We start from the raw sequence: 24,928 nt of genomic DNA, 5'->3' as shown, positions 1-24,928 counted from the left end.
GGGATTGACATGCAATTTTGCATGGAGTTTCCCTCCTCACTCAAGCTCGCAATTTGGCTCTCACGATGCCTGAAAACAAGCAAACAAGAATTCCCTTCCTCCTGCCACTCAAAGAGAGTAAGCCCGCCCCCGGAAGCCTTTATTGGTAAATGCGTCTTAATCGCGTGACTTCTTCTGGCCTACCACGGCTCAAGAGAGGCCTCTCCCCCCCCCCCCCGCTGGTTGTTTTGTAGCCCTTTGACAACTGAATCGCCAGGGTTGCTGGATGTCAAGCTACAGGATCTGAGCCGCCTGAGATCGCTGGAAGGAAAGCTGCAGTCCTAACAAGGCAGACAGGCACGCCCGCTTCCTTAGGAAAAAGGCTTATTACAATTTAATAGAATCGACTGCCAAAGTAAACATGCAAAAAAGAAGCAAGTCTCGCCTCTTTGCGTTGTTAACACACACACCCCGCGCGCTTTTTAGTGGAATGGGATCATGCTCGCTCTCTGGCCTTAAATTAGGGACGGGGAACCTGCAGCCATTCAGGAGTCTCTGGGGAGATCCCTCCCTGCTCCGGTCTGGGACAAAAGAGTTTTGCTGACGGCTCACGCGACGTAACAGCGGATTAATTTGCGGAAAGTAGGTCAAGACACGGCTTTTGCGCTGATAACTCCATTTTAGTAGACTAAAACAGCGTCTGGGTACCAGATCCCGGGAGCTAGTCACGGATGGCGGGTTGGAGCAAGCCCGCACCCAGAGCAGTGGACGCTGCTTTTCCGAGTATACACGCACCGAGCCCGCCACCCCACGGCCGCTAACTCGGAAGCAACTGCGACTCTGTCCATCGTGGCCCGCGCCCAGTTTAAGCGTCCACAGGCTGGCAGCTCGAGCAAATATTCTCCGTAGAGCATGCTCGGTGGCAGCAGGAAAGGGTGGGAGGCGAAACGCAGCACAGCCGGAGCCTTCGCTTGTTTACTCCTTAAGTCTTATCGAGTACAATGGCCCTTGATTCTTAGCAAACCGCGCTTGCAGGCACAGCTTCGAGTTGTTGCGCCGAGCTAAGCGGTTCATCAAATCCTATCTGCTCTTTCTCTCCCGCCCCGCCAGTCAAGTAGTATTCAGGGGGCTCCTTCTACCGTTTGAGCTGTCACCACTCCCGTCCCAAGCACACCCCAGCTGCCTCTAGCCTTGAGCATGTACGCATGCGCCCTGGGGACCGCAATAGCTATGGGGGGGGGGGGTTACGATCTTAAAAGTATCCGATCGCGCGTAGATACCGTCTTACTCCCCCCAACCCCCCCGCGCGCGATCCCTTTCTTGCAGCTCCGCCGTTGCAACATTCCGCCGCAATCGCCCAACGTTCTAAAACAACAAAGAACGCTTCCCCCCACACCCCACCGCCTTCCCACGCTGCCGCAACGTTCGATCGAACCCCGCAACGTTCTATCCGCCGCGGCGGCTTGTTTGCAACGTTCTATTCCACCCCTCCTCCACTGCTGCCGCCGCCGCCGCCGCCGCCGCCTCTTTCTTCCCCCGCCCCGGATCGTCGCAGCGTTCTATCCCCTCCCCCTCCTCCCTCTCCCTCTCCGGATTGTTGCAACGTTCCATCCGCTGCTTGCTCGCCGACGTTCCAAAGCAGGCCGCGGACGTTCGATCGGCAGCAGCAGCAGCAGCTCCTCGGATCCTTTTCCGCCCTTTCCCTCTTTCTTTCAATCCGCATCCTCCGGCTCCCACGCTCTCCCGTCTCTTCCCCCCTCACGTGTCCCGGGCTCCCAGCTGGGGAAGGAGGGGAGAGAGAGAGAATCTCTCGCTCTCTTTCCTCCTCACATGACCCGAGTGTTTGTCCCCGTGATCAGCGCCTCGGCTCCCGTGTCTCCTCCGCGTCCCCTCTACCTCCATCCGGCGTGAGATTTAAACTTCGTCCCCTCCCTCCTCCCCTCCCGCCCCCTTCTCCCCCTGGTGCTGCGGGGGTCTTTCCCCCACCCCCTCTCCCTCCCCCTCCCTTTCCCCCCCTTCCCTTCTCCCCCCATGGACATGCTGGATCCCGGCCTGGACACAGCCACCGCCTCCGCTGCATCCAGGTAAGGGGGAAAGATCCCGCGACACCCCCATTTAGCAGGGCGGGGGGCGCTACGGCACCCAGCCTTCCTTCTCTTCTCGGGCCTAGCGAGGGTGGGGGAGGGGAGAGGGAACCAGCCATGATCCTCCTGCGGCGGCAGAGAGAGTGGGGGAGAACAAAATGGAGGACGAGGCAGAGCTTAGGCTCTCCGGGACGGGGGAAGTGGGACGAGGGTGCGGGGGACAGTGCAATTCCAGGGGACGTGACCTGGGGCTGAGAACTGGGTGTCTGGATAAAAGGGAAAGTGTGTGTGTGTGGAGAGAGAAAGGAGAGGTTGTGATCAGGAGGACTCCGTGCCATTGTAGGGTGAGAAGCAACGGGACACCCCCCCCCCAAAAAAAACAACCCTAACAACCCCACACTCGCACACGCACCGTCCAAGATCCGAAATGCATTGTCAGGAGGGTTGGTGAAAGGGAAGATCTTGGGTTTTTGTGCATTTGGAGAGGGGTGGGGGTGGGGAAAGCATTCAATGTTTTGGTGGGGGGAGGGAGGACACAAAACACTGATTGGCAGGTAAGGGCTGGGGACTAGGGTAAGTGACTCTGAGCAGGAAGAAGGCTGCCAGGGTGATCAGAAAAAGTGGGGGTGCGATTGTGGGGCTTCAAAGGAGAGGGAGTGATGAGGGTGGGGAGAGGTTGTTAAGTTGAGAGTCCAGCAGTGTGTTGTAGTGGTTAGAGACTCGGGGTTAAATCCCCACGTTGCCCTGAATGTTCTGGAGTGACACCCCCAGCCATGCTCTCGCTACCTAACCCTACATTACAGGTTTGTTGGTAGGATTAAAATGTGTTCCTCATTCTCCTCCCCAAGCTCCTTAGTGCAGGCATGGGCAATGTTTAGCCTTGCAAATGCTTTGGGCTGCAGCACTCTGGCTGCTGGAGAGAGGGGTGCTGGGAGTCCTCCATCACAGCAGCCCAGGGGTCAGATGTTCCCCAGCCTTGCCTCAGTAGAAGGGTGGAACAAAGTAAGAAAAAGGCCTGGCAGGCGTGGCAACATGGTTCCTTCACTGCGAACAGAGGACCAAACACCACTTCATCCACTGCTGTTTCTGGGGTGTTGTGTGAACACCTAATGTTCATCAAGTGAGCACCTACAACATGCGGTTGTGACCACTGTTCATGGTGCATACATTATTGGAGAACTGGGATTGGCTTATGCGTTTCCTTGAGAAAGATACACACCTGGTGGGAAATCCAAAAATACTGCAGTGCATTGCGGTCTTTATTAGGACAACCTTCCCCAACCTGGTGACCTCCTGTGCTTGTGGGACTGCAGCTGCCATCCTCCCTGAGCATTGACCATGCTGCCTGGTGCTGATGGGAGTTGTAGTCCTAAACATCTGGAGGGGCACCAGGTTGAGGACCGCCACCCTAGGAATAGTCTTTGTTTCCTTCCGGGTTGCAGTGCTGCTTCAAGGACGGCCGTCTACTCTGTGGCAGTTGGGCAGAACAGCCATTGCAGAATTGTGCTGTGCCTTGGCACTCCCCTCCCATGGCTCCGCTCGCTTATGGTGAGCAAAACTGGATTCCGGGTGACTAGTCAGTGAAAGTTGCATAATTTAGTAGAGAGGGGGCTTAACTATGGGTATGCCACAAATGACTAACATGAGCTATGTGTGAGGCTGGTAAGAGCTACTGTAGGCAGAAACATTTGTGAATCGATTTGCAAGACTGAGTTGTTTCATGGAGAAGCAAGGGCATCCTGGAATTTGCCTCCTAGGTGAACACATTTGGGAGGGTAAAAGGGTAGAGTCCCTAGATGATTGTTGGGACTTTGTGAGGAGAGGGTTCATGTGGAAAGGAGTGGTCCACCGAATGAACCCTGGGAATCCAAGCTCTCTTCATTTCATCTGCCTAGTTTGTTGTTGTTGCTATTGTTAAACCATTGGGAGTTGGGAATCTTTGCTGATCTACTGCATATGCAAATCAGCCTTATCTAGGGCTGCCATCGTACATCCAGGTTTTTCTGGACACATCTGGGAATCGGGCTGCAGAATGGCATCTGGGCCAGCCTTTCTCAACCTGTGGGTCCCCAGATGTTGTTGAACTACAGCTCCCATCACCCCTAGCTAGCAAGGCCATAGCTCAGGGATGATGGGAGTTGTAGTCCAACAACATCTGGGGACCCACAGGTTGAGAACCACTGATTCTGGGCAGATTTTTGCTGAAACGGCAACATGTCCAGAAAAACCTGGATGTATGGCAAGTAGGGCGATATTACAGTCATACCTCGGGTTACAGATGCTTCAGGTTGCGATTTTTCGGATTACAGACCCGCCAAAACCCGGAAGTACCAGAACAGGTTACTTCCGGGTTTTGGGGGTGCAGAAACGCCAAATCGCAACCCGTGTGTGCGCAGACGTGCCACTGCGGGTTGCAAACGTGCATCCCGCATGGTTCACGTTCGCAACCCGAACGTCCACTGTATTAGTATTTTTTAATCCTTAGTAAATCCAGAAAAAGCACCAAAACATTTTTTGGGTGGGGGAGATGCTCCCCCCAGAATACTTAACAACTTGTTTTAAAATGGACCTGTATAGATTCGTTGCTATTCTTCACCTCCCTATCCCTGATGTAATGTGTTGATTTGCCTGATATCACCCATGACTTCTTCCCAGAGAGCTTTCCTTCAGTAGAACACACACACTCTCTTTGTATGTATAAAGTTTCCTGGACCTTTCGCCCATCCATGCACAGGCTTTCAGCAATATTTGCTGCATCATGTGCATTCAGACATTATTGTGTCGGGGTGGGGGGACCACCGGGGGAAAGATACACAGAGGCCGGCAGGATAACAGCTTCCTTGAGGAAAAGCGGCTTTTCTGAGTTTGTTGTTCGGGACGTTAGACTGGGCCTGGAGAGACACCTGGGCTCAGATCATCGCTCAGTCACAAAATTCACTGAGTGACCTTTGGGCCAGTCCCTTTTGGTCTACTCAGTCTACCCCAAGGCACAGTGAAGAGGATAAGAGTGGAGTGGGGAAGCACTGCATTAACTTCCCTAAGCCTTGAAGGAAGAGTAAGATTTTTTTAAAAGGCTATAACATGAAATAATTCAGCCAAATACTAGGGTGGTTGCCATAGGTGACCAGGAATTACATGTAGGTGATCCATGGAACTTCATGCAAATGAATAGTTGGGCTAGAGAAAGAGGGGCAGGGTGCTTCTTGCTCCCATGTCAGGCGTTTGTGTGTGCGTGTGTATTTGCAGATTTGTCATTTTTGTGGTGATTTGTAAGGCTGATGGTGTGTGTACATGTATATACATACAGTGGACGCTCGGGTTGCGAACGTGATCCATGTGGGATGCACGTTAGCAACCTGCAGCGGCACGTTTGCCCATGCGCAGGTTGCAATTTGGTGTTTCTGCGCATGCGTGACCACCAAAACCTGAATGTAACCTGACCTGGTACTTCCAGGTTTCAGCGGGTCCTTAACCCGAAAAAACGCAACCTGAAACATCTGTATGACTGTACTGACTTTCAGGCTCAAAAATCACACTGTTAGCCACTCCTAGACCCCAGAGTGTTGGCAGATTTGTGCAGATGTTGCTCAGGCTCCCATCACCCTTGACCACTGGTCACGTTGGCTGAGGCTGCTGGGATTTGAGACTCCCACCATTACCTGGAGGGACCCAAGTTAGCCACCTCTGTGCTTCCTCAGCTCTTGGCAGCGGTGGAAGGTGAACAGACAGGCAGGCATCTCTTAGATGCTGTCAACAGTGGTGAGGCCTAGCCCTGTTGATGAAATATAAGAGAAAACGTAATAGGGGTTGCTACCCCAGATTCTTCTTCCCCTTCCCCTTCCCCTTCTTAAACTCCCGGAATTGATTGGGGGCATTTACCAGGGTTTAAATAAGGAGAGAGAAAGCTCCTAAGCAGGGGTGGGCTCTGTTGTGAACAGAGAGAAGCATGACTTGACGGGAGATGCCAGAGTTATCTCATGTGATTGTTGGTGATGCCAGGAGAACCATTGGAAGCTGCTTATGTAGTGTCAGGGGTGGGGATGCCTCAGGCCTTGGTGGGGAGGGAAAATGCCTCCTTCCAGCCCTCTTCGGGACTCTCTCCAGGACGCTACCCTTCTCACGAGCCCTACTTTGCACCCTCCGTGGCTGGAATGGGTCCTTGGGATCCAGCAATGCCTGGAATGGCACATAGAGAGTGGAATGCGTCTGAGAAGCATATCTGTTCCACACTGACTGGCAGCAGCTCTCTCGGGTTTTAGGCAGGCGTTCTCTCCCCTTAAAAGTATCTGGGGAGGCCAGGGATTGAGCTGGGGACCGTTTGCATGGAGAATATGTGCTCTGCCACTGACCTGTCACCTTTCCCCACGGCTGTCCCTTTCCCAGAAAAGGCCATGAAAGCAAGGAGAGGGACTGCGCTTATGAGATCGAGGAGGCAGTAAAGGGAGGTGGGGATGAAGAGTCTTGCGAGTTCTAGCGCTCAGCGTATTGGGGAGGGATTGGTCAGATTGGGGGGAGGGCTCTGGGCAAAATCTTAACTGATGGACCCCTTTGTAGGCCCAGGCGAGCGTACCTGGCTGTGGCACTCTAGATAGCGCCAGAGCTGTAGCTAGGTGATCTTGCGCCCCTGGCAGAACCGTCGAGGTCGCGCCCCCTAAAGGTAAAGGACCCCTGACCATTAGGTCCAGTCGTGACCGACTCTGGGGTTGCGGTGCTCATCCCGCTTTATTGGCCAAGGGAGCCGGCATACAGCTTCCGGGTCATGTGGCCAGCATAACTAAACCGCTTCTAGTGAACCAGAGCAGCACACAGAAATGCCGTTTACCTTCCCGCCAGAGTGGTACCTATTTATCTACTTCCACTTTGATAGGCTTTTGAACTGCTAGGTTGGTGGGAGCAGGGACCGAGCAACGGGAGCTCACCCCATTGCGAGGATTTGAACCGCCGACCTTCTGATCAGCAAGTCCTAGGCTCTGTGGTTTAACCCACAGCACCACCCACGTCCTATCGCGCCGCCTAGCCACAGACAAATTAGCTCTTCTTTCTGCCTCTCCTCCAACCCCCGCCCCTCCACCCATTCAATTCACCTTCTATTTAAAACCATTTCTTATGAGGCAGTAATCAATATTTATATAATTTATAATCAATATTTATATTAATGGACATATTTTAAGCCAATTTTTTGGGGAGGCCCCAATCACCTGCGTCCCTGGCAGGGGCCCACCTCACCACCCCCTAGCTACGGCCCTGGGCAGTGCCAGGCAGCTTCGAGCTGCAGTCCAGGGGCATCTAGAGGGTCAGTCCTGATGCAGGGCAGAAAGAGAACAATCCCTGTGGTTTGCCCCCAACATCTGGTCTCTGAGTTTCCATGGCTAGTCAAGATGACCTTGACATCAATGTCAGCTCTGCATCAATGGTCTTCCCAGAAGTGTGTGCCAGTCCCATAAACCCAATTTTATTGAGACCTCCCGTAAGTGCCTTTCTCTCTTCTGTACTCAACTTCCCACATCTTATCCACAGACATTGCTTCTCCTCCCGCCCCCCAACCCAGACACCTCCCCAAACCCAGCTGCTATCCCCACAGGAGGTGAGAATAATTAGAACCCTGTTGTGTACCAGGCAGTAATAAAACGAAGAGCTCCATCTATTTTCTGTCTGTTCTAGTCATCCTTTTTTATTATTATTTTAAAAACCACCCTTGCGTCTAGTGTGCCCTACATGCTTTCAGCTGAGTATATTGGGGATGGGGAGAAGTGGAAAGGCAGGGTCCCCCAGGGGTAGGGGTGGGTGACGGAATAGAGGCCCAGGTGCCATGATGTCTCAGTGAAGCTCAAATGACTCATAGAATCACAGAATTGTAGAGTTGGAAGAGGGACCCCAGGGGTCATCTAGTCCAACCCCTGCAGTTCAGGACAGCTTCTCCAGGATGGTGGCTGCCAAACGTTTTGAACTCTCAGTTCCCAACAGCCCTTGCAGGTGTGATGGGAGTTATGGTCCAGCAACATCTAGAGGGATGCAAATTGGGGGACAGGTGAAGAGCCTGCTGGATCAGGCGAGTGGCCCAGCATCCTGCTCAGGTGGGGAAATTAGAATTAAAAAGAACTCCTGCCTTTCCTGCTACCAATTGTAGCAACACTGCAACACCTAGACTGAATTCCTGGATATCATAATAGTTGGAGTTTTCGGGCGGCAGGGGGATGGTTAGCAGCAAATCACTTCTCCAGTGGCGAAGAACCAAAATAAAAGGTTTTTGAATGTACCAAGAAGTTTTGTATTTGGGCAATGGATGTGTCACTCCTCTTTATTGTCTAGATCAGCCTTTTACAACCTGTGGGTACCCAGATGTTGTTGAACTACAACTCCCATCACCCCTAGCTAGCAAGGCCAGAGCTCGGGGAAGATGGAAGTTGAGAACCGCTGGGCTAGATCTTTTAATAAAATGTCAGTCATTGGTGTGGCTTTGTTCATTGGCTAGAAACACTGAAAGGCATGAGCTAGGCTAGTTTCTCACCAGACAAGTGGAGAAAATATCTCCTACCCATTTTGCCTCAGGCCTTGGGCTTTCTCTACAAGCAGCTTACAATAGCTGGGTGCCTGGTGATTATGACTCACCCAGGAGGAAGGGGATTTAACTGTTGCCCTTGCCCTGCTCTGTTGGTGCCCCCTCTGTGGTGCAATGGGTCAATGTGTTTGGCTGTTAACCAGAAGGTTGATGGTTTGAGCCCACCATGGGATGGTTGTGGGCAGAATTCCTGGATTGCAGGGATTCATACTAGATGACCCTCGGGTCCCTTCCAACCCCTCAATTCTATCATTCCAAGGGCATCTTGGGATCTGAGAGCAAAGAAGGCAAGGCCAGAGTACCCATCTGTTCCTTGAGAATCTCCTTGGTTGCTGCATTCCTGGGCTGCCAGAAAGGACCTTCTCCATGACAGAGTCTGGGCTAGGACTCGCTACCATGGTGGCTTCCAAGCATTGCAGAATCCAACTCCCATCTGCCCTGGCCGGCCTGGCCAGTGGCCAGGTATGATGGGCGCTGTAGTCCACAACATCTGGAAGGTACCACATTGGCTACCCTTCCCCCAGGCTTCAGAGTTTCCCAAACTTGGATCTCCAGCTGTTTTGGGACCACAGTTCCCATTATCGCTGACCACTGGTCCTGCTAGCTTGGGTCCTGCAAGCTTGGCCCTCCAGATGTCGTTGGTCTTCAACTCCATTGTCCTTCACCGCTGATGGAAGTTGGTGTCTGAAGGGCGCCTGTTGGCTAGTCCTGGCCTAGACTCTGCCATAGAGAAGGCCCTCTCTGGCATCCCAGCAAGATCCCGGCGGTCATGATCATCCCTGTGGTCGGGGATGATGGGATCTGGAGGGTCGCAGGTTCCCTACTACTGTTTTTGCACTCCCTAGGAAGGCCCATCGCACACTTCCATCTCGAGTCTTCTGTTATGTAGACCCTTTTTGTTTCACATGTTGACTTTCCAAATTCCAGTGAGCGTTGGCCATGCTGATGGGGACTGATGGGAGGTGGAGTCTAGGAAAAACAACACCATGGTCTAGGAGTCACTGGCCCCTAAGCACCTCCTTGCACCACGTCCATGGTATACCTATAACACAACCCTAACCCCTAAGAAGGATATGGAGGTGGCTTTTGAGCTCTTTAACCCAGCCTTTCTCCTCTGCGTTGGGCACCTTCCCTTGGCGTGTCGGTGCCATTCCTGCTCTGCGCCAACGTCCTGCCGAGATACGAGCCTTATCTCCCTCTGCCAGCACGAAGAATTAAGATAGCCAAATGCTTTGCAGCGCCTCCGTAGCTGCAAGGCCGGGCAGTGTGTGCCTTCCTTTATCCTGTCTCCGTCAAAGCAAAAAGAGGATATTAACACCGAACCCTCGTGGCAGACATCAGCGCAGGGATCTCTGGCTTTCAGGAATGCGCGGGCTGCATATCAAGCTTCCTTGTCACCGATAGCGAGCAGGAAGTGAGGCTGTGTTGCTGCCCACTCCAGAGAATGGGGCTGGGTTTCTAGGCTCTGCACAGAGAGAGATTTGCAGGGGCTGTTAAATCAGTGGGAGAAGAGCTTGGCAGAGGATGTTTTAGGGGCATTCTGTTGCCCAGGCAGTGTTAAAATTCTGCATGGAGGGCAGTGGAATTCTGGAGCCTCTTGTGCAAATGAAAGTTGGTCTCGTCTGCACAGAATTCCTCTTATTTTATGCAATTCTATTCTGCAATTGGGAATGAATGAGTGAATCTTTATTTGCATCAGCCACCAGCCATAGCAATAATCAAAATGCGGTATATACGATATACAATATCTTTATTGTCATTGTCCCATGCAGAACAATGAAATTGAAAAACTACATAAAACTACATAAAAACTACATAAAACATTCAAAAACCCCTAAAAACTCTGAAACCTCATTTTAAAATACACTATACTATAGAGGATAAAGGTAAAAAGTCAGTTATATAAAATGCATTTGGGGGTTTGGGCCAATAGTGAAATAATGGCTCTTATTCTTATTGCCCTGGCTAAAAACCTTGCAACCTTTGCTGTCACCTGCTCATCTGCCAAGAGAAAGGACACTGTAACAGTGGTTGGGCGACCCGGAGTGGACAATAATAGAGGGGTGATAACCTCACTCCTCAAATCTTTATAAAGAGTGCAGGCCAGAAGGACATGCACCACCGATTAAGTACTGCCATCTCCACAGGGACATAACCGTGGAATTTTTTGGAATCGTCCTCCATGTACAGCCAAAGGCATTATATTCAGTCTTGCAGGAGTAAAAGCACATTTCTTGCTCCTACATTTTCCTCTGGTCCCATTCGCGCTGGACATTTAAAGCAGCATCTTGTAACTTTAAACAGTCACAACTTTCTCCAAAGAATCATAAGGAGGTGTCATGCATTCCCCAACCACAGAGCTAAGATTCTCAGAGCTCCCCGCGAAGGGGTTGATTTTTCAACTACTCTGGGATGGGTAGCTCTGTGAAGGGTTTAGGGGGTCTCCTAAAAACACCCTTGGGACGCGGGTGGCGCTGTGGGTTAAACCACAGAGCCTAGGACTTGCCGATCAGAAGGTTGGCAGTTCGAATCCCCGTAACGGGTTGAGCTCCCGTTGCTCGGTCCCTGCTCCTGCCAACCTGGCAGTTCGAAAGCACGTCAAAGTGCAAGTAGATAAATAGGTACTGCTCTGGCGGGAAGGCAAAAGGAGTTTCTGTGTGCTGCTCTGGTTCACCAGAAGTGACTTAGTCTGCTGGCCACATGACCCGGAAGCTGTACGCCGGCTCCCTCGGCCTGTAAAGCGAGATGAACACCGCTACCCCAGAGTCGGCCATGACTGGACCTATTGGTCAGGGGTCCTTTAAAAGCACCCTTAATAAGCTATGCTCCCCATATTTCTTTGGGGAAAGCCATGACTGTTCAAAGTACTATCATAGTGCTATAAAGGTACGGGATGAATGTGGACTACAGTTCTTCTGAATGAGCTTTTGGAAGGGAACAAGGCCCAGAGCTGACCTCTGCAGGCTTAGATTCTATCTCGGCTGACAGTTCTTTTTCTTCTCTCTCTCTCCCCCACCTCCCTTTGTGTTACAGCCACGAGAAAGGTCAAGAAGGTGAAGAGGGAGTCGAGCTGCAGGAAGGTGAGGAGGGGTCCTGGGCTGGCCCAGAAAATGCCCAGCCAACCTGCGTGAGCAAGTTGTAGCCCCCGCTCGGGGAGGGATTTCTACCGCCAGGGCACCGCCCGATAAGTAAGGCGTACGAAATGTCTGTCTGTGAACAAAGCTGAATCTCTGGCCTCCTCCTGTCTGGATCCCACGGGGGCAGTGTGTTGGCAGCTGGAACCCCAAATCTCCCCGACCCCCTGCAGACCCACACAGCCTTAGAGCCCCTCTAGCATCTTATCCTTCACTCAGACACATCATGCACAAGATGTGAGACGAGGGAAAGAGGAGGGAAGCAAACCCTTTCTTGCCATTCGTACGTCAGGGTTCGTCCTAGTGCATTTGCACTTCACAGAGTTTTGCTAGCAAGAAATAAAGGTCCCTGCCCCAGAGAGGTTTCAGTCAACCACCACCTTGCTGTTGTTATTTCTCTCCTCCTTTTCCTTCAAGATGTTCAGGGAAGCATACACAGAGATTCCTCTCTCTCTTTCTCTTGCACAGACAAACACACTTTTGTCGTCACAACAATTCTGTGAGGTAGGTTCAGCTGAGAGGGTGGGTGGCCTGAGGTCACTTCATAGAAGTTGTATGAGCCCAGCCTGAACATACTTTTTGCTCCTTCATATTCTCCACTAAACTGACTCCTCGGCCTTTGGTGGATATTTAACGTTATCAAAATAGCTGTCCTTCCCACAAGGTAGTGACCGTGAGCTAAGTAGCAGCCTGCACTAAGGCACATTTTGCAGACAGGATGCAGGTTTCTAGAATGACATAAATGAAAGAGAGGTTGAAGCTAGTTCAGGGTTTTAAATTCTGGAGTGGCAGGTTGTATAAATAAACCCACTACGTGACTGAGATCAAGAGTGCGTTGTGTGGCCTGGACTGTTGCACCCCCCAGAAAAAATCCGGTGGGTTCCCCTGTGGGAGGACACCCCAGTAACCAAGCAGAGCCGCAGTCGCCAGAGTGACACCTCCACCGAGTTCAGTTCGAAAAAGGCATCTGATTATAGCCAAGGGAATAGGCTGTGGCGTGAGGGTTGATGCCCACAACAGCTGATGTTATTAATATCATTATTACCAGGAAGTCTGGGATAGCTCAGTCAGTAGAGCATAAGACTCTTAATCTCAGGGTTGGGAGTTTGAGCCCCTCATTGGGGAAAAGATTCATGGGTTGGACTAAATGACCCTTTGTGGTCCCATCCAAAACTGATTGATTTGTTGCTTACCACAAAAATTTCTCGAAGTAGTGAGTACGAAATCGTACACTATAGAAGATTTAAACTGCACCAGAAAAATAAAAAGAACCTTAACTGAATGGACTGAAAGTGCTTATCTCTCAATAGCATAAAAAGGACCCACCCTACTAAATGATGAGCACTGATGCAGGCTGGGATATAAGCATACCCTATGACCCCAGTTATGTTTGGGTAAACAGGAACACCTTTGGCACTTAAAGGTTAATCCTGATGTCGCCAGGAGGATGGCATTCCGCAGTTGGGGAGCCACCACTGAGAAGGCCCATTCCAGGTCACAAATGTACCTGTTAGCCCCCAAAAGGCTGGCAAACCCCTGCAGCAGCAGCAACAACAACAACACCTGTGTCAATGAGGCTGGTGTGCCGCTAGGGAGTGGCCCAAAGCTGGCAGTAATCACTTTCCTTTCTCTCTCTCTCCCAGGAGACGGCACAAATGCGGATGAGCAGACTGCAGTGGCCATCGCCAGCGTCCAGCAAGCAGCCTTCACAGACCATAATATCCAGTACCAGTTCCGCACAGAGAACAATGGAGGACAGGTAGCAGAACCCTCGTCAGGGAGCTTGGCTTTTAACTGCGTGGGTACGGCGGAAGGGGTAAGAGCTTCAGGCGCAAGGGCATTGGCCCCTGGGCGGCTTCCCGCTGCCGACTGGCCAGTCGTCACATTCCGAGGAGTCACATGGTGTGGCGCTCGTGGGACCGCACCATTTCATTATTGGGGGTGTTTGTGCGTGTCATTGCATGATTGAATATATTCCCCAAATGTCTAGTCGCAGCATTGCCCACATTATTGGAGTGGAGTGGGGTGGGGGTGGGGGTCCCTATAAAACCCGCAAGCTCCAACCGTTTATTCTCAACCCCTCCACTCCAGTTTAGCCAAATCACAGACTCGTAAAATTGCAGAGTTTGGAGGAACCCCGACAGTCCAACCCCCTGCGATGCAGGAATCTCAACTAAAGCATCCATGACAGACAGACACCCCTTGCCTCTGTATCATGAGGACCAGAAGGACATGATCACTTCCTCCCAAGGTTCCCAGTACTTCCAAATTCACCAGTCAGTTCCTCCCTGTTAGTGAGGACCAGGCCCAAGATGGATGATCCCCTTGTTGTCTCTCACATTTTGGGAAATGAAAGTGTCTCAGTAATACGCCTCAGTAACATTCCAAGAAAAACCATTACGAAAGATGGGGGACAAACCCACATCATTAAAGGTGGGGACACCCCCCCCCCCCACACACACACCCCTGGCAGCTCTCAAGCAATGGTTCTACTTTCCCTGACATACTAACTTTCTGTGTGCAGAATTCTGTGCTTGTTTTGACGTGAGGAAACGGTTGGTCTTCTTCATTTATTATCCCCCGGGAGAATCCCTGAAGGGCTTGTAGCAGTGTGTTTCTTCTCTCCTCTTGAGTAAATCTCCTCTGGCTTCCAGAGATTTTAGCAGATGTTGCCATAACCTTAAGAACTAGAAAATTGTATTTGTGTGTTGTTGTTTTTTGCTGTCGTTTAGTTTGGCCAGTGTCGAGATTATGAGTCCCAACAGAGCAAGGATTCCCACTGGAACAGCAGAACTTCCACCCCACCTCACAGGCCACACCCTCCTCAAGTCTACTCGGGAGGGCTGGGGAAAACCCAGAACAGGCTTAGGGGACAAGGTGGTGGAAGCAGGGAGGATGTACTGTTGCACAAGTGTAAATCCTTGCGCTGGCAGGATTTGTTAGTTGGATATCGACCACTGAAATACTCTGGGATGCTATATTCGATACTGTTCTCCATCTTACTGTTTCTCCAGCTGAGGACCCTCGTTTCACACCAAGAATGGTCGCAATACAGACATGCTTTGATTTGACTTCTCTGTGGGACTGTCTTCCCCCTTGTCGAATTCTGCCGAAAGACTGACTTGTTATTTTGCTTCCTCGCTGCCAGGTGACATATAGAGTCGTTCAGGTGACGGACAGTCAGCTGGATGGACAGACAGATGCGACGGGGGCAGTCAGCGTGGTCTCGACGGCAGCTTTCACCAGTGGCCAGCAAGCTGTTGCTCAGGTGAGAGAGAAACTTTATTGGGGCCCAAAGGCGGCACCAGATGCCTTGCTTTTTAGTAATGTGTACTCCTTCCATCCAGTTCAGTCCATCAATCAAGTTGTTGCTCTAATCGGCAGACTTCAGAATAAGAACTGCGTGCATCAGATAGCTCATTAACATAGGACACAGATGATCTCTTATTAACAGACAGGCGTGCTTTATTACGTTGCCATTCTCCTGAAAACAATGGGTTCCTCACCTGCCGGCTAATTACCTCTGTTCTTGTGACTGCATGCCTTCATTTTGGCTACATAAAGAAAGATAACTGATGTCTGTTCAGTTATTGAGGTCCACATTTCTTTGTGGGGGAATTTGTTGAAGGTTGCATTTGAATGGGGATGGGGAGACCAAAGTGAGCAAGTCTTCCCCCCTTTTCCTCCCTGTGCAGTGGGTTCCTGGGGGAGGAATACAGTGGTACCTTTAGTTAAGTACGTAATTCGTTCCGGAGGTCTGTTCTTAACCTGAAACTGTTCTTAACCTGAAGCACCACTTTAGCTAATGGGGCCTCCTGCTGCCGCTGCGCCGGCAGAGCACGATTTCTGTTCTCATCCTGAGGTAAAGTTCTTAACCCGAGGTAATATTTCTGGGTTAGTGGAGTCTGTAACCTGAAGCGTATGTAACCTGAAGCGTATGTAACCCAAGGTACCACTGTAGATCTCTCCAGAGAGCTGAACTGATCTCTCGTGTGATACTTCTCCTTCTCACACCTCCAAAAATATTCCTTCTGCTTCTCCAACGTTTCCAGCTCCCTCCTCCTCAGCTCCTTGACTCTGTATGTTCTGTGTTTAGCTTTCCTGGGTGAAGATTTAATGTGACAGCCCTTATCACTTGCCTCAAATAATCGAAATTCCTGTTAACTTCCCCAGGACTGGCCTACTTTTTATTATTTTGGAAGGATTTCCCACTCATTGACCACAAGAGGGCAGTGCGAACCTGGAGCATCCCAGTGACTTTCTCAGATCGCACTCTGGCGTTGAGATGTTTTGGTTGACGCGCCAGCTCTGTCCCTAGAGGACTGTGCGCTCTCTCCCATTTGCATTAGGATATAGTTCGGCAACTGGTGGCAGAACGCAGCTACTGGTATCTCCCCAGTGCCCCAAACCAAAAAAACCTCCACGCCTGTGTTTTTATACGGAAATCTGTAGCCACCTGCCTTGGCCCATTATCCCAAGGAATGTACTCAGTGGCTCATTAGCACTTTAAAACAGTACAACTAGAAATTGTTAGCAGGGCTTAGTGGTAGAACATCTGCTTTGCTTTCACCAAAAAAAACATACACCTGAATTTTAAAACCATGTGCATCAGGTCTAATAAATCTAGGCTGAAAAGAAAAGAGCTACCTATTATTCCTCACTTGCAAGTTTTATGAAAGGTTAAATAATAGAATAACACGAATAGCAATCATTAAGAGTGCAGCTGTTGACTAAGTGATGATTTTGTAAAATGGAATGCAATTAGAAGTAAAGAAGAATATGAAACGCAGTAATATAAGATGATAAGGAAGTATCAAGAATGGCGTGTGAGAAACCACTTAAGCGAAGTTGTGATAATTTGGAAATAATTGGGTTGAAATTGGGAAATCAATAAAAATAATTGGAAAGAGAAAGAAAGGGAAGGGAAGGAAGGAAGAACAGAAGAACCACAGTCAAAGAGTGCTGGTTTTGACCTAAGAAGCCTTAAATGGCTCAGAACCGCAATGCCTCAAGGACTGCCTCTCTCCATATGAACCGACCCAGACCCTGAGATCATCTTTTGAGGCCCTCCTTCGTGTGCCTCCTCCACGTGAGGTCTAGAGGGTGGCAACACGAGAATGGGCCTTTTCTGTGGTGGCTCCCCGTTTGTGGAATGCTCTCCCCGGGGAGGTTCACCTGGTGCCTTCCTTATACACTTGTAGGCACCAGGTGAAACCGTTCCTCTGTAACCAGGCCTTTGCCTGATTGACATCCAAGGCCCTGTTAAATGTGTTGCGAGAGGGGTGTGTGTTTGTTCTTGCTTTTATTACCTGTGTGGCTGGTGGGTTTTTTTTCTGCGGCCTACCCCGAGACCTTCGGATGAATGGTTTTAGCTTTCTTCTGTCTCTTCTTTCCAGGCTGTGATCCAGAACCCCTTCAGCAATGGTGGGAGCCCGGCCACGGACGCCGTCAGCGGCGAGGCCCGGTTTGCGTACTTCCCTGCCTCCACGGTGGGGGACGCCACAGCGGTGTCGGTGCAGACGACAGATCAGTCGCTGACGCAGGCCGGAGGTAGGGAAGTGAGAAGGGCCGAGCCACCTCTCCCCTCTTCTTTCCGGAGCGGGATCCTGAAGTCTGGTCCACAAGGGGCAATTTGCACAGGGGCCATCCGCGCCATCCATTTAAAGCAGGATTGTACCACTTTTAACAGCCACGGCTTCCTACAAAAACCCTGGTTTGTGAACGGTGCTGAGAAGGTTTTAAGAGGACCCCTATTCCCCCCCCCCCCCAGAGCTAGAATTCCCAGAGTTTCACATTCCAGGGAATGTAGCTCTGAGGAGAATAGGGGTCACCCTACAACTCCCAACACCTTTCGAGGTGGTCGTACAAGGCTCTCCCTCTCTTCGCTTTATCCTTGCCATGACTATATTTGAAGCCATCTTCAAATACCTCAAGGGCTTTCACATGGGAGATGGAGCAAGCTTGTTTTCTCCTCTGGAGGAGGGCAGGGCCCGAACCAATGGCTTCATGTTACAAGAAGGGTGATTCCGACTAAACACAGGAAGAGTTGTTCGACAGTGCGGAGATTTTAAACAGAGGTTGGATGGTCCTTTGTCATGGATGCTTTAGTTGAGATTCCTATCTACAACATAACATAACATAACATAACATAACATAACATAACATAACATAACATAACATAACATAACATAACATAACATAACATAACACATAATCTACATGGTGCCTAGGGAACAACTTACACCTTAATATCAGCAAGACAAAGGAGATGATGTTGGACTTTAGGAGGAAGAGAGAAGAACTAGCCCTGCTGTACATCAGGGAGGGCTGTGTGGAGAGAGTCTCTTCCTTCAAATTCCTAGGAAATTATCTCAGTGAAGACCTTACTTGGAAAATGAATGCAACCCAGGTGGTCAAGAAAGCCCAAAAGAGACTCCATCTCCTCAGAGTATTGTGAAGGAACAATGTCAATCAACATTTAATGATCTCCTTCCACTGGTCAACAATAGAAAGTGTCCTTTCATACTGCATCACAGTGTGGTACGCTGGTTTGACATCGACTGATAGGAAGTGCCTACAGAGAGTGGTGAATACAGCACAAGATATTATGGGCTGTCCCATGAATCCTCTGGATGAAATATAAGAAGAAGGTTGCCTCAGGAGAGTGAGGAAAATTCTCAGGGATGATTCACGCCCTGGCCGGCACTTTCTTGATCTCCTGCCCTCAGGCAGAAGATATAGAAGCATGATTGTCGCACCAACAGGGTAAAGAACAGCTTCTATCCGTGGGCTGTTAGGCTGCTGAATGAAAAGATAGCAACAGGGCAACTGACTTTCGGGTTTGGTGGGTGTGCGTCAGTAAACGAGGGGAATTAAGACTAAGAGAGCTGAGTGGGGGGTGCTCGTGTAATCTCACTGTATACATGTTGTACAAGTGACAATAAAGTATTTCAGTTTGAATTCCTGCATTGCAGGGGGGTTGGAATAAAGGACCCTCGGGGTCCCATCCAATTCTCCGAATCTTTGACCCCGTGAGGAAGGTTAGGCCGAGAAAATGTGACTGGCCTAAGTGAGCTTCATGGCTGAGTGGGGATTCGAATCCAGATCTCCCCGGCCCTAGTCCAACACTGAACCACTACACCTTCCTTTCATTCAGCTCAAGGCAGCATATACTGGCTGCTCGTCCCCTGCTCCTGTTTTCTCCTCACAACAGCCATGTAAGGTAGGTCAGGGGAGTGAGTGGCCCAAAGGCATCCAGCGCGGTTCATGTATATGTGAGTGGAGAGTTGATCTTGGCTCATCCCAGTCCTAAAATAAAAAGGTGGCCAGGGTTTCTCCGCAGCCAGCTGGCTCTCCCTCCCTCTTGCTGTTCCTTTCAAAATAGCAAGCTTAATTTCTCTTCTGTGTTGCTCCCCGTAGGCCAATTCTACGTGATGATGACCCCGCAGGACGTGTTGCAGACAGGGACGCAACGTACCATCGCCCCCCGAACCCACCCCTATTCCCCGTATGTATGGCTCTGGGAAGGGAGCAAAGAGGGAGGGTTGACGAGTCAGGAGCACGGCTGTCTAGCTCCCTGACCCCCAATGATGGCTGTTCCCGAAGGGCCAAGGAAGCGGGGAGCCAGGAAGCCAAACTAAGAGAATTGGAAGCTGTGTTGCGCTGAGTCAGTCCATCCAGCACAGTACTGCCTGCACTGGGCAGGCAGTGCTTCTCAAACTGTAGTCCATCTGTTCCTGGACTACAACTCCCATCATTCCCAGCGAGCAAGGGATGATGGGAGTTGTAGTGCACCAGCAGCTGGGGACCCAAGTTTGAGAAGCACTGCTGTCGGGTTTGGGGCAAGGACTGAAGCTGGGACTTTGGGATGTAGCTCTATTTAACCGACCCCAGAAAGAATGTTTACACCCCTTTTAAAGGCAGGGGGCGGTGCATTGTTGCCACGGCCCACGCTCTGCAAATGAAAAGGGAGATTTGGAGCATTTTCCTTGCCCCTTTCATATTCGCATCTGGCACTGCACCGCTGCGTCCGAGACGTGAGCAGGGTCTGTGCCCCCTTCCCTGTCCCCCTCCTGATTTCCCCCACCCCCATGCCTTTGCTTTGAAAACCTAGGAAAATGGACGGGACGCGGACGCCGCGGGACGAGAGGAGGCGAGCCCAGCACAACGAAGGTGCGCAGAACAGCCAAACAGCCTGAACCATCCCTTAAAAAAAATAAAAATCAAATAGCACATTCAGATCGTTCTGGGATTTCTTGCCCTCTGGGGCCACAGAACCTGAGGAGAGGGTTTTTACGTGCTTGCAGTGACAGCCACACTGCTGGCAGCCTCCCCCGGAAAGTTTAAAGCTTAATTTTTTTGTAGCAGGGTGCTTTTAAGGGGGGAAGCTGCCTGTTTTTCTTACATCCCATCAAAGCTGTGCCTCTCCTCACCCACGCTTCCTTAATTACCAGGGCCTGATACTCTCCACAAGCACCCACTAATACCTGTGGTGGATTTGAGTTAGCTCAGTTCTTCATGGAGGTGCTTTTCCCACCCAAACACCCCAACCAAGCTGTTACCCTCCATAGGCTTCGGTCTACAACTTTTACCAGCCCCTACTAATATGGCCGAGGGTCAGGAATGATGGACACAGTAGATTAGCATCCTCCCCAACTCAGAGGAGATTGCTCAGGTGTTCCACCCGGCGGCAGGGAACCTTGTAGCCTGCAGCCCAGCTGTGGCTTGTATCTTAATAATTATAATAATTTTGGATGTGTTGTAAGGTTGGATTTCAGCTGCCCTGAGGTGCACTTCCAAAGCTCTCTTCTCCTTTGAATGAGCAGATTGGGTCGGGTGATTTGCTGTGGCCCCTGATTTATTTTTAATTTGGGGGGGAGGGGGAGGGGTTGGCAATGATCCCCAAAAGGTACAGTGGTACCTTGGTTCTCAAACTGAATCCATTCCAGTAGTCTGTTCCAAAACCAAAGCGTTCCAAAACCAAGGCGCACTTTCCCATAGAAAGTCATGCAAAATGGGTTAATCCGTTCCAGACTTTTTAAAAAACAATCCCTAAAACAGCAATTTAACATGAATTTTACTATCTAACGAGACCATTGATCCATAAAATGAAAGCCATAAACAATGTACTGCAGTCACACAATCAATCAGTAGCTGAACTGGGTTCCACACAGTCACCAAAAAAAGCAAAATAAATAGCAAAAACAGACAGATCTCAGCGTAACACTCAAAACAGAAGCATGGCACTCAAAATGGAAGCATAACACTCAAAATGGAGCACATTCGGCTTCCAAAGAAAGTTTGCAAACCAGAACACTTCCGGGTTTGCAGTGTTTGGGTGCCAAGTGGTTTGAGAACCAAGGCGTTTGAGAACCAAGGTACCACTGTTTCTTTTATTAGAAAAAGTTCCCTTGTCTAACCAGTTCCCTGTTTTCTCTTTGCCTCCCCCTCTCTAGTTGAACGGAGGAGGCGGGACAAAATCAACAACTGGATTGTCCAGCTGTCGAAAATCATTCCAGACTGCAATACAGACAACAGCAAGACGGGGGCGGTGAGGGCAGCTTCTGGGCAGGACATGAATGCCGGGAGGGTTTTTGGTTTGGGAGGAGTTGCTGGCTACTGCTGCAGGTGGCAAGCTCATTCTTCTTGGGACAGTTTATATTGGGAGAGGCTGTTCGAGGGGGTGTAATGCCCTCTGAACCCCACCCCACCCCCCGGCTGTCAGATTCTATTGCAGCGGGCAATTTTACCTGTTCTGATCATGGCATGGCATTTAGGAAATGTGTTCTGTGTGTCCCCACAGAGTAAAGGAGGCATTCTGTCTAAAGCGTGCGACTACATCCGTGAACTGCGCCAGACGAACCAGCACATGCAAGAGACTTTCAAAGAAGCTGAGCGGCTGCAGATGGACAACGACTTGTTACGGCAACAGGTACCTGAGCCCTCCAAGCCTGCCCTCCCCAGTAACAAAGACCCATTGCTGAGATGGCCTAGCCTACTCACAGGGTTGTTGTGATGATAAAATGGGGAACGCGATGCGCACCACCTTGACATGACCTCCTTGGAGGGGGAAAGTGGTATACAGTGGTTCTCGAACTTAATCTGTTCCGAAGGTCCGTTCGAAACCAAAGCGTTCCAAAACCAAGGTGCGCTCTCCCATAGAAAGTCATGCAAAATAGATTAATCCGTTCCAGACTTTTAAAGACAACCGCTTAAACAGCAGTTAACATGAATTTTACTATCTAACGAGACCATTGATCCATAAAATGAAAGCAATAAACAGTGTACTGCAGTCACACAACCAGTTAATCAGTAGCTGAGCTGGGTTCCACACAAAAACAAAACAAAAAGAGCAGCAAAAATGCAAAACAAATAGCAGAAACAGACAGACCTCAGCGTAACACTCAAAACAGAGCACGTTAGGCTTCCGAAGAAAGTTCGCAAACCGGGACACTTTCTTCCAGGTTTGCAGTGTTTGGGTTCCAAGCTGCTTGAGTACTAAGGCATTTGAGAACCAAGGTAGAGGTAAAGGGACCCCTGACCATTAGGTCCAGTCGTGACCGACTCTGGGGTTGTGGCGCTCATCTTGCTTAATTGGCTGAGAGAGCTGACATACAGCTTCTGGGCCAGCATGACTAAGCTGCTTCTGGCGAACCAGAGCACCACACGGAAACACCGTTTACCTTCCCACCAGAGCGGGAAGTATTTATCTACTTGCACTTTGACATGCTTTCGAACTGCTAGGTTGGCAGGAGCAGGGACGGAGTAACGGGAGCTCACGCCGTCGCGGGGATTTGAACCGCCGACCTTCTGATCGGCAAGTCCTAGGCTCTGTGGTTTAACCCACAGCGCCACCTGCATCTCTGAGTACCAAGGTACCACTGTATAAACAATTCTTTTTTAAAAAACCAATTACCTCTCTTATCTCTTCCCCCCGCCCCACAGATCGAGGAGCTGAAGAACGAAAACGCCCTTCTCAGAGCACAGCTGCAGCAACACGGGATCGAGATTGTGGGAGATGCCCCTGGGCAGTAGCCCCCCCCCCCCAGCTGCCCACTTTGCCACTGCCTCTTTACACAGGATCTCAGCCTCCAGTTCTACTCATCCTTTTGTACAGAGTACCCCCTCTGCTCTGAACGAACGTTGCCTCCCTTCCCCTCGCGTTGGGGGTAAACCGAGGGGAGCGGCAAAAAATCCGGGGAGTGGGGGTGGAAGAGTCTGACCGAGGGGCTCGTCAGCCCAGCCACGCCAGCCTTCTCCCCCCAATCTCACTTCCTGTTGTCTTCCCCTCCTGACTTCCTTCCTCTACTTAGGATACGTTAAGATTAAACAGACAAAAGATGCATTTTTTTTTATAGTAGATTTTTAACACAGGTTAGCCAGTTTCCACTTGCCTCCCCTTTTCCCCACTGGATCTGTGGGATGGGGACATTCCCCCCTCCTCTGAGATGGGCTGTTTCAAAAGCTATCGGATTCTATCTTCTTTCTTCTGACCTTCTTGACGGTTCGAAGCCTCCCTTAGGGCGAACCCATCGTGTTGATTTGGCCATTGCGGGGGGGGAGGAGTAGAGGTTTGGGTTTCTCAGGTTTGGCTGCTAGCCCAAGAATGGGTGAGGTTGACCCTCCCCCCACGCGTTTTGGACACGATCCGCAGGTTAAGTAGACACCCCAGCCCTGCCTTTGAGGTGCGCTGAAATGAATGCTCTTCAGGTGAAACTCAGTAGCAGGTTAGTTGGAATTTGACTTGCAATCAGGCCAACGGGTTATTTTATGGAGGGATCCTCGTGCCATGAACCAGGGGGAGGTTGCAGTTCAGTTTTGCCTCTCCGGCCATGTCCACTAACTCTACCCCTCTGTTTTCCCACCACTCCAAAACTTGTAAAATAATAATGATTAAGGCACAGCAGAGTTCAGTCCTAAATCTTACTACTGTCTCCTTCCTTCCTTCCCTCCCTCCCTTTATTTCCTTCCTTCCTTCTCTTTCTTTCCTTCCTTCTTTCTTTCCTTCTTTCTTTCTTGTAAGTAATCTCTTATTTTATTAGTTCCCAAGCGCGTTTGTATAGAGGTACGGTGTTTGTATGATAGCTGAAACCCAGGCCATTAGAAAGAGGTTTTTTTAGTGGTGGATTGACTTGACAACAGGGTTGCTTTTGTGTGTGTTTTTTGATATTATATAATTTTTTAATTAAACTTCAGCAGTGTTTTAGATTTCAGGTTAAGAAAATAATAATAATCAGGAGATGGATTTTTTTTAAAAAAAGAAAAGAAGCAATCTCCTATATTTTGGGTTTCCTACCCCGCCCCCTGCTTTCACACAGAATTTTTTTTAAGAAAAGAAGATAAATGGTTCCTAAAAATTATAAAATATTATTATTGTAATAGCAAGTTCCTTAGGTTTGATTTTGTTTGTTTGTTTCATTTTATATCTCTATATACCAGCCCTCCTGGAGAAAAAATACATATATCCAGGATTGTAACTGGATTTGTGGTAATGTTTGTACCCAAATATCAGTTTTGCTCCAACCCTCTATGAATGTGAGGAGGAAGAGATGAAGAGAGGTTAGATCGCAGGGGTTGGGGGAAACAAATGGTATATCAAAAAAGGAAAAAAAAGTTGGCTTGCAGAGTTTGATCGTTGGAAAGTAGGAAGAAATTCTGTTTATATATAAAAGGAAAAAAGAAAAAAACCTGCACAGAAATAATATTGTATCAAATCATTTTGTGCTTTGACGGTGTTTGTGGCTACGTGTGGGGACAGAACGAAATTGATTGGCTGTTCCCTTTTCTTGCACCCAAAGACCCCAGTTTGACAACCAGGTGTTTTCAGCTCAGTTGCAGTAGCAACCGTGGGGTGGAGTGGGGGGCTCCCCAGATCTTAATATGTTGTTTATTTGTTTCATTTATATCCCTCCTTTCTTCCAGGGGAAGTGCAAGGTGCTTTACATAGTTCTGCCTCTCCCTCTTCCATCCTCACAACAACCCCGTGAGAAAGGGACCGGCCTAGTGTCACCCTGTGGACTTTGCAGCCGAGTTGGGACTGGAACTCCGATCTCCCAGGTCTCAGCCTAAAACACTAACCTCTACACCACACTTTCTCCCAATTCCAAGGCTTCCTCCCAAGAATCTCTGAGGGCATGGCATCGCCTTCTGCCACAAGAACTCTGTGCGATAGG

At 49.9% G+C, this 24,928-nt stretch overlaps 1 protein-coding gene across 2 annotated transcripts; it reads left to right on the top strand.

The window, feature by feature from the left end:
• Positions 1-1,563: 1,563 nt before the first annotated feature.
• USF2 (upstream transcription factor 2, c-fos interacting) lies at positions 1,564-24,473 on the top strand. 2 transcript variants are annotated; one of them, XM_079988186.1, is made up of 10 exons: positions 1,564-2,063; positions 11,656-11,702; positions 13,400-13,572; positions 14,905-15,024; positions 17,153-17,306; positions 19,176-19,263; positions 19,870-19,928; positions 21,212-21,306; positions 21,559-21,687; positions 22,701-24,473. In XM_079988186.1, exons 1-10 carry the CDS (start codon positions 2,011-2,013, stop codon positions 22,788-22,790), a joined length of 1,008 nt encoding a protein of 335 aa, XP_079844312.1. In that variant the 5' UTR covers positions 1,564-2,010; the 3' UTR covers positions 22,791-24,473. The 2 variants fall into 2 exon arrangements, with proteins under 2 accessions (XP_079844312.1, XP_079844313.1); XM_079988187.1 differs by having other exon boundaries at positions 1,569-2,063; positions 13,400-13,515.
• The last annotated feature ends 455 nt before the right edge of the window (positions 24,474-24,928 follow it).

The sequence above is a fragment of the Podarcis cretensis genome, assembly GCF_951804945.1.
Source record: "Podarcis cretensis genome assembly, chromosome: 8".
NCBI classification, from domain to species: domain Eukaryota; kingdom Metazoa; phylum Chordata; class Lepidosauria; order Squamata; family Lacertidae; genus Podarcis; species Podarcis cretensis.
The sequence above is the reverse complement of the archived record's forward strand: the minus strand, read 5'-3'. Positions and strand labels throughout refer to the sequence as shown.

What these genes read in the sequence shown, in the direction of transcription:
- USF2 (XM_079988186.1), top strand. Translation starts at nt 2,011, where the DNA reads ATGGACATGCTGGATCCCGGCCTGGACACAGCCACCGCCTCCGCTGCA. An exon ending in GGGAGTCGAGCTGCAGGAAG is followed by an intron (nt 11,703 to 13,399) that starts GTGAGGAGGGGT and finishes TCTCTCTCCCAG; the next exon opens with GAGACGGCACAAATGCGGAT. An exon ending in GCCAGCAAGCTGTTGCTCAG is followed by an intron (nt 15,025 to 17,152) that starts GTGAGAGAGAAA and finishes TCTTCTTTCCAG; the next exon opens with GCTGTGATCCAGAACCCCTT.